The sequence below is a fragment of the Pseudopipra pipra genome, chromosome 1 (assembly GCF_036250125.1).
Source record: "Pseudopipra pipra isolate bDixPip1 chromosome 1, bDixPip1.hap1, whole genome shotgun sequence".
Taxonomy (NCBI): Eukaryota; Metazoa; Chordata; class Aves; order Passeriformes; family Pipridae; genus Pseudopipra; species Pseudopipra pipra.
The window spans coordinates 121,144,457-121,160,924 of record NC_087549.1 but is presented as its reverse complement, the minus strand read 5'-3'; the positions used below and the strand labels follow the sequence as shown (position 1 = coordinate 121,160,924).

At 40.3% G+C, this 16,468-nt stretch overlaps 1 protein-coding gene across 1 annotated transcript in view; it reads right to left on the bottom strand.

The window, feature by feature from the left end:
* JAZF1 (JAZF zinc finger 1) overlaps nt 1-16,468 on the bottom strand; it is a 191,989-nt gene that overhangs the window by 2,405 nt on the left and 173,116 nt on the right. The window contains exon 4 of the mRNA XM_064674260.1: nt 6,596-6,765. Within this exon, the coding sequence (XP_064530330.1) occupies nt 6,596-6,765 (170 nt within the window). The remainder of the gene's footprint in view (nt 1-6,595; nt 6,766-16,468) is intronic.

The window sequence follows — 16,468 nt, the reverse complement described above, 5'->3', positions numbered from 1 at the left end:
ACGGCTTGGCTTCCAGTTAAAAACCAAAAATGGATCACGGCTCTGGGCAAAAATACAGATTGCTGGAAGCTCCCCCTGGGTTGTTACACATGCACTGTTCCCTCAAGGTACCAGGTGGGACAAGGAGAAAGATCTGTGTGGTTCTAATGTACAAAATTTACCTACCTGGATTACCCTTAGGTTAGCCCAGTTGGTTAAAGCGTGGTGCTAATAACACCAAGGTTATGGCTTTGATTCTTGTATGGGCTATTCACTTAAGAACTGGACTTGATGATCATTGTGAGTCCCTTCCAACTCAGAGTATTCTGTGAAATCCTGATTTTTATCTCCCAACGCACAACACTCTCTGAAGAATACCATTTAGTGGGCTCACACATGGATGTTCTTTGCTTCCTGACATCTTTTTCATATAGCATTGACAAATCTTATTCAGAGGTTTGTTTACAAGCAAACAAAGAATTGGCATGAAGACTGAAGTCACACTTCTTCAAAAAGCTGAGGCTCCCCCCATGGTGGGTCTGTTCTATTTTGTGTCATTGTTTCTAGATATGTCTTTAGGCACCAGCAAATTCTGATAGTTTACACATTGCCTCCAAAGAATTAACTGCAGGGAGTGCTTAACTCCAAGAGTTACACAGGACACTTAGAAAATAATCCAGAGAAGCCGTCTTCAAAATAGCTATTGTTTGGGAATATTCCACAGCTAAAACTAGAGAACTGATCCCCACTTGAGCAAAACACAGCACCACAACATACACCCCATTACACAGGAAAGGGCAGGAAACGAGCCACACTTTTGCCAGATCAACCTAAAACCTTACTAGATATATATCAAAATAATTCCCCTGTCTTCCTTTTCCCATATTTCTGGCAAAAATGGAAGAAGCTATTGTGATCTCAACAGCTGTTGTGATACAGCTTTATATAGTATACTGGAGTCTCCCATCTGCTCCTACTAAGAGAGCTTGGATTTTTTGATTAAGGAAAGGAAAACTGTCTTTCATTTGAGTTTCTCTGAGGATGAAATCAGATACCAAGACAACTTGTGACAAAAAGAGACAACTCCAAGGCTATACTCTGTCCTCGCTGAAGTTTTCAGATACATATCTCATTTTTTTTTTAAGTTATTAAAAAGAAAAAGCAAAAATCAGTTAACAGCTGGATATTAATTAATGCACTACATTACATTTTAGGGATTTCTTCTTTGCTGAACTGTTGCCTGATGTTTCACACAACAGAAAGTCCCCTTGGCTCTTTAAGCAACAAGTTCAGTTTTATTGATGCACAGCTTACAGTAAGTGGAAACCCCAGCTTGGAACTCACAGAAAAACAGTCTCAAATATCCAAGTTGGAAAAGGGGAATTATGGTGCAAGACTGCAAGCAACTGCTCTGCCCAAAAATTTGTGCTCCTCTAAGCATCCAGCCACTGAATCCTCACTTAAAGTTGCAAATCCAGCCCCTGAATTGTCCTTTACACCCTTAAAACTTCTGAACGACTCCTGCACAGCTGTCTCCTGAGACGTGGGACCTGAGAACCTTCCATCTCCAACACAAACAAGACATAGGAATATGAGCCATCAGTGCAGGTTATATCTGGGTGCACAGCACTCAGAAGAGGCAGAAAACTGTACCACCACAACTGCAAGAGCACATCAAAGCTACACATCAGCCTTGAGAGCAGCAAAAGGAATTCCCTGCAAGTAATCTGAGATCCAGAGGCAGATTTTAGATGGTTTTGTACACAGTTGCAACTTCCAGCAACCACTCAGCAACAGGATTATTAGGGTGGAGGAGGGCAAGGTACGTCACTGGCTGACAAGAGGACTCTCAAAAGGCATCTGTCAACATCTGAGTACCCTTAAGGACCTGCACCTTCAAAAGAGGAGAAAATCTGGGGGTGACCTGCTAAACTTCTGCTGCTGCAGCGAAGTTTTAAAAACAAAGCTGTCCTTAAGCCCTTTTACCTTATAATAATGCTATTTTCCTAACAAAAAGCTGTTTAGACTTTTAATTTTTCTGTGAAACAACTTTTAGATTCTTTTGAGTTACTATCAATTGCTACAGATGCCATAAATCTGCAATCACACATATCCTCGCTGTTCCATCCCAATGGTACTCTTCTGATACAGATTTTTTAACGATCCACTCAGCTTCTGTACACCACATGCTTTGATGAAGGGGGAAAAGTACTTTCAGGCAGAAAAATTTGAGGAAATGCTAAACCAGAAACCTATGTGGGATGAATTGGGCCATGGAAGGTTTGATAAACAGTCAACCACGCAGAGCATGAGGAGCTTGTACAACATGAAATTTGACCTGTACTCCTGTCTAAAAGGAAACTGTTGTTAGAGTTACAGTGGACTCTTCAGCACTTTTTCCACTGCTGCAATGTAAACACTTCGTTGTACGTCTGGGCTGAGTTTGTTGAGGTACAGCAAAGCCCACAGCCAAAGTCATACATCACTTTTATTGCTCTGGTTACTCAGGTTGCTCACTATTTACTCTCACAAATGATTGAGGAAGAAGATGGCAGTAGAGAAGGGCAATCTAAAATCTTAAACAGAAGGAAACAATTATTAACCTGGAACAAGATCAGGAGGTGATAGAGAATTTTAGAATGGCACTGCCTGGTTTGCACGAACACAGGGGCTCTTGCTGGGCAGGGCCCCTTGCACAGCAGGACTCACAAAGACGCTGCACTGCAAAGAGCCTGCCACCCTCCTCAAGCAGGAAGAGAGACGGCAAAAGGATGGTTTTTTTTGGAGATTTCTTGTTTCAGCCTTGGACATTCATATAATGTTTTTGTACTCCTGGCTCTTCCTCTTGAAGTTTTCTTGGCGGGTCCAGTTCCTCTGTTCAACTTGCAAACTCTGGCTTGCTCCTTTCTTTCAAGTAAATTCCCTTTTTCCCCCCCTCTTACTTCAATATTCTCCTTCCCTAAGCTCTGCTGAGTCTCACCACTCTTAGATGAGCCTTCCTGCGGATTTTCCCCACCTGACAGGTCTAGGACCCTCATCCCACTACCTCCAGACAGAGAAGCCCAATGCCTTGGCAGTCTTGGAAGGTACCACTTCTCCTCTTGCCCAAGGCCAAAAAGAAGTCATGCATATAAGCTACATTTTGTATGCACAGAAATCTATTATTCTTTTATTACTGTATTTGCACAAATTAGAAAAATTAGGACAAATACTCCAGGTTTTTCTCTATAGTAGTATATATGCATAATTTGTGGGGTTTGTTGTATCTATCTATTCTGTATCAAACTTCATTTGCTCTTTGGATGTTGCCTGAATAAGCTTATCTAAATCATATACATATTTTGAATATCCTTCTCTCGAGCTGGAGACCACTCGGATGGTATTGAATAAAAGGAAAACTAATTGCCACATTCATAAATCCCCATTTTAGTTCCTACAGGTGGTATTTTGCAAAGCACGATAACTATTCAATACCCACACATTTCTGGACAGAGCATCTAAATGTGGATGTAAATCCAAAATCTGGTGAGGGTGAACTCCACAGAAACAAGGATAACACCTTTGGGTTCCTTTGAATCAGGCAGATGGTTTTCTAAAAATCAAACTGCAGGCAGCAAACACAAATCACAGTAAGAAGAAAAAACATCCATAAATAGAAAACTATAAAATAATTATAATTTCTTCTCTAAGTCATAATTAAAGAAGAAAGCAAGCTTCAGAAATTAGTTCAGAGGCTTGTGTTTTAAGCATCTAGAAGTCAGTGTGCTCCAGAATAATTTAGCTGTTTCTGATTATCCCACGAACAAATTTATGTATCACTAAAAAAAACCCCTGTGCTTTTTGTCTCCCCTCAGAATCTGTGGCTCCTCAAGAAAATCTGTGCCATAGTCTATAGAGAACCAATATGTATTATAAGCAAACAATTTTTAAAAGAAAAAATGGAAGTTCCTGAAGAAGAACTAAATGTTTGTGACTTTATTTGCAATGCCTATGGGAAAGTGCCAGGAGATAACTGCTGGGCAGGAGGCCAGCAGGGTCTTCTGATACACATCTGGGCTTGTGTATAAACATGTTCTTATTACAGTTTCCATTGTCCGCCCCAACCCATTCCTTAGGAGTATTTGTTGTACTCATTCTTGTCTTATTTACCTTCCCATAATGACTTTCCAGGGCAGAGGCCATCTTTTATCCTTGTACATTGTTTGCAAAAAGGTGTCCCATCCCTACTGGGTCCTGTAAGAAGTACTCTAATACAAATAACATCTCTAAAAATACCACTTCTGCTCCTCAAACGTACGTCACCTAAGGCCAGACAAAAGAAAACTGTGTATTTCCTTTCCTCCTTGCTCCCTAAAGGAATGCATCCTTTCTCAGCCGTAAAGTGAGTCTGGCAATTACTGTATGTACATGTCCGTGTTCCTGTTTGGAGCACTATAATTGTTTTACTGTCTTGACTGTGATTATCCAATACCCACCAGAAAATCCTAGTGCTTTGATCACAGGACTCCCTACCCAGGCTCTGCAAATAATTCATCTGAGGAGGGGGTTAAACAGAAGGAAGATAAAGAGGAAACAAGAAACACAGCTGACACGAAGCTGAAAGGAAGGAAACAAAGATAAAAATGTAAAAAGGAAAAAAAAAATAAGCTGAAAAGAAATAGGGAGGAAACAGAGCCCACAGAAAAGAGAAATGAGGTGAGGCAGAGTTTAAGGAAATGTGTTTTCCTATCAGGACTAAACAGAGGTGAGTCTCTCAGGAAAATACGGTACTTTTTATTTGCTGCTGCTCTCTGTCAGCCTCTGTAGGGGTCGTTAATTTGTTCCCTGTCCCACTGCTCTAACATTAATGGTGTACAAGACATCCCTTATAGACAGTCCTCACACATTTGAGATGAAGGTAGTGAGATAGCAGAAGCAGGCACAAACAGCTTGCTTATTTGGGCAATAAAAAGACAGAGGGCTGGCAGTCAAACAGAGAACAGACAGGATATAGCAAATTACAGGGTTCTCCTTCTAGTCTTTGCCATTAAGTGAATGTTTTCTGCAATGTATAGATGCCCTCTGGGCACAGCAACTTCTAACAATCACCATGGCTTGTTTGCTTCCTGAGCTAGGGATTTAGCTTTTATACCATATGCTTTGTCTGGCACAACTTCTACCGCACGCAAGAAAAGTACTGATCTTGAATAACGTGGATATATCTGCTAAGCAATACTTGCAAGTAATCTGAAAACATCTTTCCCTCTGCCCTGGCCCCGAGATGGTGTTCAGTTTTTCCTGTAACTGGAGAATAAACACTACGTAGTTCAGGATAATCTCTGCAAAAAGACTTCTATGTCACTAAGAAACGAGTACGCTGCTTGTGTAAGTGTTGTTAATATGAAGTGATCTGTACAGGAATCTGAGTCTTGTGATTTGCTGCTGTGGGAGCTGCCACCAGCCCAGAGCTGCAGCTGCAGCATCACTGAAACACATTTTCATCCACAACATGGTTTCATGCACAGTTTATTCATTCCTGTCCTAACAGTTTTAGCTGAAATGCTATTGGTTCTCCTATGTTTCTATTTCATATTTATCTTCTCTTTTAAGTCCCTACTTGTCAGTTATTTAAAGGAGAAGCCATAAAATAGAACAAGTATAAAACCGACCCGACCACTGCAGCTTTTTCTAGGGTATAAGTCAATTTTCCAGTAGTTCTTGCAAAAAGTCAGAAAATTACTTAGAGAAAGTATGCTAATATGCTATTTCTGTTCCCAAATGTGAATGACTAGAGAATACCATACTGAAGCCCAAGCTGTTCAATACAATTTCATCTGTCTCTGCACTGATTAATGTGAAGCAACACTCCTGTCCCTCACAACATCACAACACGTGATCAACATCACAGCATCAGCCAGCTCAACGTTCAAATTTAGAAATGTTTCACTTTCATAAAAAGATAAAAATTTCTCTTGATGGAGAGTAATTAAAGAAGGGGTGGGGGGTCTGGGGAATTGTTTCCCAGCATGTCATGCAGTGATGCAAGCCCTGCACAAGGGGTCATTGATGGCTGTAGAGATGGGTCACAGGGACTTGGACCCAGGATAGAATGATGCCTGAATTTCTCCAAGACTCTGCCTTCCTGAGATGAATTCTGACTTTCAAGATGTTGACCACCACATCCTGCACATCATCTTTACCAGAAAGTGTACCCTGGGCACATTCTCACTAAAGAAGAGCAGTATCTCTAGCAGTTAAGCAGAAGGAATTCCTTTGGCACAGATGAGCAAAAGCTTTTTATTTCGTGTCTCTGAAAGGGACTCAAGATTATTTTGCTTGTAGTACACCTCCTGCATTCTGCAGTAAATTTGTCTAAATAATAAAAAGCTCATTAAAAGGTGTAAAGCAAAAGAGTCACTATATGTAATCTGTCTTGACAGACAGGGATGCAAAAGGCACCGCTTGTAAAACTGACAACTTGGCTGTGCTTGAGAGGAAACCAGTGAATAAAATATTCTGCTAAAATACCACAAACATAATTGTGAAAAGTATTAAATGAGAAAGGTGCAAACTGATTTTAAAAGCTTCGTCCTGACTACACTATCAAGGAAGAAGGTAGGTCTGCACTACTACTTACCTTATATCTTTTTTTACATCCAGGAACAGGACAGGCAAAAGGTTTCTCATCCCCTCCATTCATGCACATTGAGCTAAGGATCGCTTCAGAGCTGATAGCACTTTCTGTAGTCCAGGACTCATCACTGTCTGATTCTTCATAGTCTACTTCCTCCTCATCATATTCACTACCTAGAAAAGCAGGATATCAGATAAAAAGAGAATAAGAGCAGAGCAAGATAAGCCATTCTGCATTTATTACATCAGTTATAATGACTTGTAATTTCCCCACTTCTGTGTTTTCTGGAAGACAGTTATTTTTAATTTTATAACCCTATCTTTCTTGTAGTTATTTATTCCTTCATAAAGACACCAGTGGTTCTTTTTCTAATAACCAGGAGAGGCATTATTAATATATCTTCATAAACTGTTAACTGCGTGGCACAGAAAGTTCAAAGGACTGATTTGAAAATGCAGTTTCATTGTTTCTCAAACACCAGGATCCGTCTTTCCCAGTGCCTGAACAGAAAATGTGCTCCCTCTTGCCCCCCCCCCCATTAAGGCTAATTTTAAGGCATTTCTTTATGCAATACAATACTGAAGAGTGTAATTCTACAGATCATAAACAGTGTAAAATAATATGTTGACAAGTCTTAATGCATTTACTAGCCCTTTGGAATTAATAGGAATTATAGCACGACATTAATAAGAATTATATTGTAGCAATTATAGTTGTGAAATTCATTCCCTCAGGTGTGGGGATAAATTGCATTGTGTGGCTGCCCTGAACAGACCGCATTATGTTCCAGATATGCTACAACAGTCATCTGAGCAGCTGGTGCTGAGTTTATGTATTATTTTTAATTGCAATAACTATTAATGAAGTCCTCTGAAGAAGTTAAATGTGAAACAAGAGAAATTAGAAAAGCAGAATTCCAACTATAAAAATACAGTAAAAAAAAAAAAGCAGAGGAGGGAAGAGCCAGCTGATTAAAAAGAAAATATATGCATAGAGAGGGAGAGAAAGGGAAAGCTGAGGGAAACTTCTGTGGTGTCAGCAGGAGGTGGTGCTGTGTTTCCCCTCCCCTTTCTTTTTTCCCTTTCCCAGCTCTGCTAAATTTTATCCTTTCTGTTGAAAGACAATTTGGCTCCAAGTGCTGGAATAGCTCCCGTTATTAAAGACAGTTATGTGACACTTCCATGGCTCTATTTGCTTCCCTCATATGCCCTTTTAGTGCACGCCTCTAAGCAGCTCTATGCACCGAGAAGAAGATGCAGACAGATGCCTCATGGCACTTTAAAAAAGAAACGTCCCGAATTCGCAGGAAAAACCCGTGCTGCAACGCACTATGGGTTCTTCAGGGGTTTTTTGCTTCTGGTGAAACTAAATTCACACCCATTGTCTCAAACTTTTCCCTTTGGACTCCCCCTCCCCCAGTATTCCCAGTCAGACTCATCGCTGAGTAACAACACGTGTCAACTGGTAGCTGCAAGCACTCAGGGCTCCTGAGCTTTAGTCAGATACTGTAAGTTCGCTTACAGATGTCAGGCTGTCCACGTTTCTTTCCTGTGGTTCTCATCCATACAGGGTGGTGCGCAGATGAGGAAAGATGGATGGTTTCCCACCAGCAACAACTGTCGACATGAGCGCACGCACACACGCTCTGCAGCACATCTGGAAAACTCTGCCCTGCTGACTGCGACTCCTTATCCCACACCGAACGAGTGAAAGCCAAAGAAAGCATTATTGACCTCTTAAAATATTTCTGAACTCTAGGAACAGTTAACCTAAAATGAAGTTAAGAGTTGTTATAGTTTAATTAACTAATAAAAAAATGGAGGCAAACCCACAACTCTGCCTCTACGATTTCCTGCCCTTGATTGTATCTGGATGGAAAAAATTCCTCAAGCTGTTCCTTTCAAACTTTTTAGCTCAGTGGGGTTTTTTTTAAGCAAATGCAACAGAAAACCCTATTGTAAATACACATATGCACTCCTAGGATGACAAAGTATACAATTCTAAACACTGATACCAAAAATTTCTGCCATTATAATCACCCCCCTTGTGAGCTCCCTCATGAAGGGGTGATTTCCTCCCAAATAGGACTTTGTCCTCCCAAAGAAAACACCATTTGAGACTGTTAGACATATTTTAAGGATACCATTCCTTTTAGTGATAATGAGGAGGCCACTTTTATAAAGCAATAATCTCTACAAAATTTAATATGCAATATGGTAGATAAGGGAAGAGATACACAGAACAGTAGGAAGAAGCAGCAATCAGTGCTGTTATGCATTTCCCTAGGTTCTCACGAAGGAATTAAAGGGCACCCTTTTAATTTTTCTAATAACTTTGTACAGTAAGAACCAATTCTGCAAGAACTTTGGCCTGTCCTTCACTTATTGGTAGACTCAGTGAAGGAGAGAGACAGAAAAGACCAAAATGTGTGTGTAAGTATCCGTGAGATTAGACCACCCTTATGGTGTTTTTTAAATAACTTACCTGAACAAAAATACAAGACTTGGTCGAGTATAGTCAAACCAGTTGTTTAAACAATATAAGCAAATGCTCCAGTCTTAAATTTTTAAATCCAGACATCATTACAGATTTTACATATATGATGAGCTTTTTCATAAAAATGACCATAAAAATATGCATTTCTTCTTGAACAAAACAGTAATACTAATGGTGCCATATTACTTCATGCAAAGCTGGAGCTGCAGTCTATCACTGCTTTTACCTAAGAGTGGCCTATTGAACTCTATTGTTTCTACTCTCTTAAAAAAAAAAAAAAATCCCAAAATGTATTTAAAACGGTCTTGGTATAAGGAAAATGCAAAAAAATTACTGCCTTGAAAAGAATTCATGACCTTATTAATTTAACCTTAAAATAATTATGTTGTTTCAGTTGTCAAAGAAAAACAACACTGATTTATTCATGCTTTTAACTGATTCTGCCTCAGAATTTAATTTCCTTAGTTGTCAGTGTCTAAGAGCGGCAACTCATGTGGTGCCTTGCTGACTGCGCACAACACATCAGAGAGGGGAGAAATAAAACAAGAGGAAAAACAAAAAGCACGACACACAGATTGGTGCCGCCGTTACAAGCAGCCCCTAGATGAGGTATTTTAATTAAGTGGTGTAATGCTGAGGACGGTGGGTTTGCGGAGCCATTCCCACGCCGAGCAGGAGTCCCTGGCCCTGAGCTACACGTCAGGTGTACAAACTGCAACCCGAGCCGCCGGCTGCCCTGGCTCCTCCGGGCAGCTTTCCAGAGGACCAGCAGTGCGTCGAAGGGGAAGTGCACAGCAGCGCACTTTGATCAAGACAGAGCTTGCTCGCTTGCTTTTTTTTTTTCAAACTTGGTTGGTATTTCATAATTATATCTGTAAATATTTATTTTTGAAAGGAAAAAAAAAATAATTGCACACCTTTGCATCTTAACCTATGGCCTGGTCCAGGGTGTAACAACTGCATGACTTGGGCAAGTATTCGTAATAGCTCTTAAGAGAGCTCCAAGAGAGCTGGCTCACTGATCTCCCTGTGGATGCTGCCATGCACATGGAAAACAGGACGTTCTGCTGGGGCACGCTGCCCTTCTGGGGGACTGAGCAGAGCTGTTCTTGTAGCACGTGTGCTAATGGCTTTACCATTCCTCATTGTGCTTGGAAGGCAGATTGATCATTCCCCCATCAGTACTCAAGGGAAAAATATCAGAATCAGGCTTCAGAAGTGTGAATGGCAAAAGAACCCTCCTCAAAACTCAACAACATTCAGTTCTCTAAGGCAAAGCATCGAAATATCTGGCTGATAGAGCAGCATGTGCTTTCAGCAAGGCAATGTACAAATATACAATATTATTAACATAACTAAATACCAGTTCTACAATAGCAAGAAAACTGCCTTCTCCACCTCTCTCCTCTGGCAATGCTTTTTCTGAGGTTCCTTGCTAGCTCGTTACTCTTTACCATAGTATCCAGTTTAATCATCTGGCTTTCATTCAGAGACCCTACATAGTTCTACCTCAGCCTAACCTAAACCCACTGCTTCATTATCCAAATGATTATGTTAAATCTTAATACTGAGCCCACCCTCGCATGCAATATTCTCTCAGTCCTGGCCCACAAAGCCATTTCCCCACTCCTCACTCCAATGGCCTTGCCAAAAGACTCACTTCATCTGTGCTGCCCCCAGCAGACCAAAAAAAATAAACAAAACAAAGGCAAGGAAAGAATGCTAGTTTAGTTTGTTGGGGTTTTTCTTCTGGAATTTTCCACGCTGAGGCAATGCCACTACCCCTCAAAGGGAGGTGGACTCCACTGGTAGAGGTGGACTTGAGCTGCACACCACTAAGGCACAGCTTGCATAGAATGCCATACTGGAGCCAGGTATCACATGAAATTATCAGTTATGAGACAACAGAAAACATACCGGGTCACAAAGAGTTCTGGCAAATTATTTCTCTTGTAATTTTCACACTGCATTTAAACAACCCATCACAAATGAGAAAGCTGTCTGCATCACAGCAGTTTACTTGCCAAAAGTAAAGACATGCATGAAAAGGGATTATGATTACTGCCTGCAGGGTAAGAAGCCTTTGTAGTGTGATAAAAAGCAAAGTTGCGCTCTAAAGACTTGGTCTACCTCTTCTTCCAGTCAGTTTTTGCTGTTGAAATTACTGAGAACATCACATAATCCTACAGCAAAGATCTCACCACTTGAATGCCCATCTACTACTTTTTCCAGTATATGAAGTCAGTAATTTAAATAGCTAAGAAATATTTTGCAGAGAGGTAATAATTTGACAGTCTGGAATAGAAAACATCCCAGCTACACTACTGAAAATCTGGGGCCTTATCTTTTATATTTCTGGGGTTTATTTGGAATTCACACTACTGTAGCCAAGATAAATTCTGCCTTTTGTGTTAGTGAATTCATTCCACCATGAGATTTACAGAGGATTTTCCCCTGAACTTCAAAAGAATCTGGTAGGTGCACATCATTTGTAGTTATGTTGCTTTTCAAATCTAAAGACTTTCTATACTGTGCCTTTAAATATAACAAAGACAAAGCTGATTAAAACCAGCACAAGCTGTGTGTGCCGTTACAATGAGTAGGATCTATCTTGACCTCTGATCAAGAACATTATGAGTTCTTCCTTTCTCCTCCCATGAAGAAAAACAAACTCAAAACATTCTTGCCAATTATTTTTGTGACCAGAAAGCATACATTTAAGTATACAATGAATAACTATGAGCAAATAGCTTACTGCAGTGGGAACCAACATTGCTGGTGTCACTGAAAGTTCATGGTAATTCCAAGGATTTCTCATAAAAATTCAGCTTCACACTTTGTCCCGTGTGGGACTTGCAGTTTGCATTTCATAGAAACAGTTTTATGAGCGCACTTCTTATGTTAAGAACTTTGCATTCCAATATACTGCAACAGTTTCTTTCATTAAAAAAGTGAATTATTAATATTATGTGAATTTTGGTCTAATACTAAAGCACATTTATGGATTTGTCAAACTTCTTCCCTCTGTGCCCATGGATGCACACAGCCTCCTCCATACTCATAACCAGGGAGAATGTTCCCACAGCTCATACTCATGCTGATCTAAAGATGTATCAAGTCATTCAAAATGAAACATTCTTCCTTTCTATAAAGCACAAGGAATAAATGCTATGGACAATGAAATACAAAACAGTTAAATAATACGTGTCAAAGCCTCTATGCAAGTCTCTATCTAGAAGCTGCAGTAGGACTCTCCCAGCTGTGACCTGGTATGGGTGGCACAATGACTGGCTCTGCAAACTCCAGCAGATTTCAGACATTGGATCCTCCCGACTAACCCAGGGTCTTTCTTTTGCTTGCTTGCTTGTTTTGGGGGCAGAAGGGGACTCAGAGGACAGAAAGTGGTTTTCAGCCTTTGTGAAAGGTCAATTCAGATTAATTTCCTGCATTTTCAAAAATACTTTTACCATTCATGTCCACAAAGACGATGCAGACATAGATGAAAACCCAGAGTAGTTTAAACAGAGCACTGCACATGTTACAGACACTGGCATTTTAGACTGCAAGCACAGTTCCAATGTTTGGATTAAGCACTTACATACCCAGTGAGCACTAGGTTTATCACGGTGAACGCTGGAGCCTTTCTTCAGCCAGTGGATGCACAAGCAGTTATGAGTTTTCTCTCATCCCAGTAAATATTTCCAAGCCTCGTTTCTGGGAGAGGAGAGGCAAATCTGTTCTCAAAGCCAATTGCATGCTGGGCAGCTTTGCTGTCACTCGAGGGAGCTGCTTGAGATGGTTACGGTTTGTCAAATGGGCACTTGCCAAGGCTGGCAGCGGCCTCCATCCCTCTGCATGATCACAAAAGAGCCATCAAAATAGCAATTACAACTTATTATTGTGTCGGCCTCGTGCCAAGGGGGGGGGCTGGCGCAGAGTATGTCCTGCTAGCCCCTGCCAGCCCCACGCAGTGGGTCCCGCGGGTGTGTGGTCTGCGGCGGTCGCTGCTGGGCTGCTCTCACACACGCGCATGCCAGGAGCAGTTCCTCATCTTGCCTTCAGCTGTCAGTGCTGCCAGCATCCTACTCTTCCTCATGACACTAGTCAGAGCAGGATTTGGCCAGAACAGTGTCTTCTGGAGAAACCACCCTTCCTTTCAGTTCTCTGCTAGCTCAGATCAAGTATCAAGCACTAAATAACAAACTGTTTAGGATACATTGCTACTCAGAAGAACTCATTTTCAATTGTCTCTGGCTGAAGCAAGGCTCAGTGAACTAAATGAGAGAATTTAAAAAATGTACCTTTAAAAAATGTACATTATTTTTAGGCACGAGATACTTAAAAGCACTAGAGAAAACAAGTTAGACAAAAAAATATTTTGTCTTGTTTGTTTGCATCATTTGAAGAGTAGCTTTCAGACCTTAGGGTTGGGTATACCGAAGGAGGGAACACTTAAGCAACTAAGAATATGGGTGGATATTTCTGATATGGGTGGATATTCTGGGTATTCCTCTTCTCTCATGGTCACCACAGAAGTGACAACTGTAACTCACACAGTCACAAGGACAGTCTGCAAAGATACTTCCCCCAGCTATTTTGGAGGGTGGTACCTCAAACAGGATGAAACCACACGTGGTTACACACCCAGACCATGGAGCACCTTGGTGTTTTAAATGAAATGGTAGACAGGTCAATTCCAACATTTCACATCACCTGCAGTTTTCATTTCAATGCTTAGTGTAAGCTCATGCTGAATTTTAAGTGGCTGAAAATGTATTCCATTGCAAGGTTTGGATCCACTTTGGAAAGCATGTGAACACTTCTATGTTCTATAAACCTGAATATACTGTGTTTTGGTACAGAATGACTTTGTCTGAGCTAGCCTATATGGGAAATCACCCTAAAATCCTGGAAGTAAAGCTAAAATGATAAAGGTACAAAATAAACATAAAGATTTCCATTTAAAGTACTGTTAGTATGATATTAGTGCCATACATTCCTATTCACTGTCAGGAAAATTGGGAACTATTTACACATGAGATCTGCTCTCCATTTTGGGCTACAAGACAAACAGATCTAACAACACTCAGGTTGAAAAAAAATAGTCCTCCAGAGCCAATATTGGGGTTGGTGGAGTAGCTGGATTCTATCTGGCCTTAGGAGCTAATTGTGTGCCATTTTCTTTCTTGATATATCTGTATCTTGATACTGGTATATCAAAAAACAGTCTTTAAAACTGTAAATAACTTTAATACTGTCTTTAATACAGCCTTTAATACTGTAAATCCCAATCCAGAGATTATAAATCCACTAAAAGGAACTTGCACACCTATATAAGCAGATATGTTACAACTTATTGAATGTATAAATGTATGCAAATAAAACATACATGTAATAAGCTAAATAAAGAAAAAAAAAACCTATGTCCAATTACTTGTGGAACAGCAACTAATCACAAAAACATGCATGTAAAGAACCAATTCTGGAAAAAAACAGTCAACTGACACCACGGCATGTGTTTTGTAGAACAGGACTTTCTGAGAACGCTGCAGAGGTGCTAAAGCAAATTGTTATAATGTCACTGCACAATGTGCTGTTGAGGTTTTATGGTCACACTGCGCCAATAGTCTCGGGAAGTTATTTTGCATTCTTATATAAACTTTTTTTCCCAATCCTGTTTTCCACAAAAAAGGGCTTTCAATAATGTACAATCTTCTGTTTATACATAGTACAGAAAAAACATGATAAACCCATGAACACAATCTCTACTTTAAACATATTTTAAAACTAGATTTCTACAACTTCATGTAAACAAGAATAAGCTGTTAAACGCTCACCAAAAAGGACTGTAACCTTCCTGTAATTAAACAGCAGTGTTTTACATGGCACTTTTTAAAAATCATGAAAATAAAAAAAGTAAATAAATAACTCAATCCAGCAGACCCCTCCCAACTCAAGGCTTAACCTGCAAATTAATGTAACAGTAATAAAACCTATGCCAGCTGGAATCCTTTCTTTTTCTGGCTTTGGCACGAGCAGCAAGAGCAGGTATATATTTGAAGAAAAACAAAGTAGGACATTTTCCACCTTCAGTCACAGGATGTTAATTGAACTCTGGCAAATGTTTAAAGATACTCTCAAAATGTTCAAGAAAGAATTAAAACCAGTTGGGGCTGAGAAAAAGAAACAATCCATCCTTCCTCCCCCCCTCCACTCCCCCCAAACATCTGTTCCAAACTTATACTCCAAAAACCACAGCGAAGAACAGTCATAATTAATGTTATTTTGGCTTTTTAGTCGCTAGGCCTGCATTCTGAGGTTAGAAATATAAAAATACAAGTTCAGGGCACTATTACTGTACTTAAGGACTCTCCTGATGCATATAACAAAACAGCAGTTTTTCTTTTCTCTTCTTTATCCCTTTTTTCATTAAAAAAAAAAATGGTATCAGGAAACAGTTTCATGTTTAAGATAAAGGATTACAATAAAAAGTACCAACATAAATGAACTACAGTTTATGAAGCTATGAAAATACATTTGAGACATGTTTTATAACATTGGGTTAAGCATGCTTTACAGCTGTACAAAAGCTATTCAGCCACTTACAATACAGATCATAAAACTGCTAATGCACACAGTCCTTACCCACCCCGACTGCCGTGTGTTTTGCCTTCACAAGTGTGCAAATCCAGCAAGGATGCACCGAGCTGCGACCAGGCTCCAATCCAAGGCATTGCTATTACTGTGCAAGTAGCTGTGCTGATTTCAGCATCATCCAGCTACGTGGATGATGCTGATCATCAAAATTCCAAGATGCTTCCAAGATGCTCCTGGGCTGGACCTTTGACCCTCATGTGTGAATGGGCTGCATCATGGCAAAGGGACCGGTTCAATGCAGGCTTATCCATGGAGGACCAGGGTGTGCAGGAGCTGCAGAGATGCAAGGCACCTCAGCGTCTTTTCAGCAGCTTTGGGCTGAGGGAATTTCACGTTTATGAGGCACAAGAGAGTTACAAACCCCTGACCAGCAATGAGAGAGGCAATGGCAGATTCTCCACTTCAATGTACTGAAGGGAGGGAGGATTTAATCTGCATGAAAATATACTGCCTGCTTCTCTCTGCTTGCTTTTAAATGCTCTGACCATCTAGATTTAAGAAACATCATCACCATAATTTGAGAGCTAGCCCTAATACTCAGAATTACCAGTAAGGGCTAAAAAGCCTATCCATTACTGAGTGAAAATCAAGGCTTCTGTCATTCTAACCACGCACAAAATCTACAGGAAAGATCTGTTATGTTTTTTAATTAATCCTACTTTGTGTTTTTGAGCAAGAAATGCATTTTTAAACACCCGAAACTTAAAAACACGTTCAGCGGGG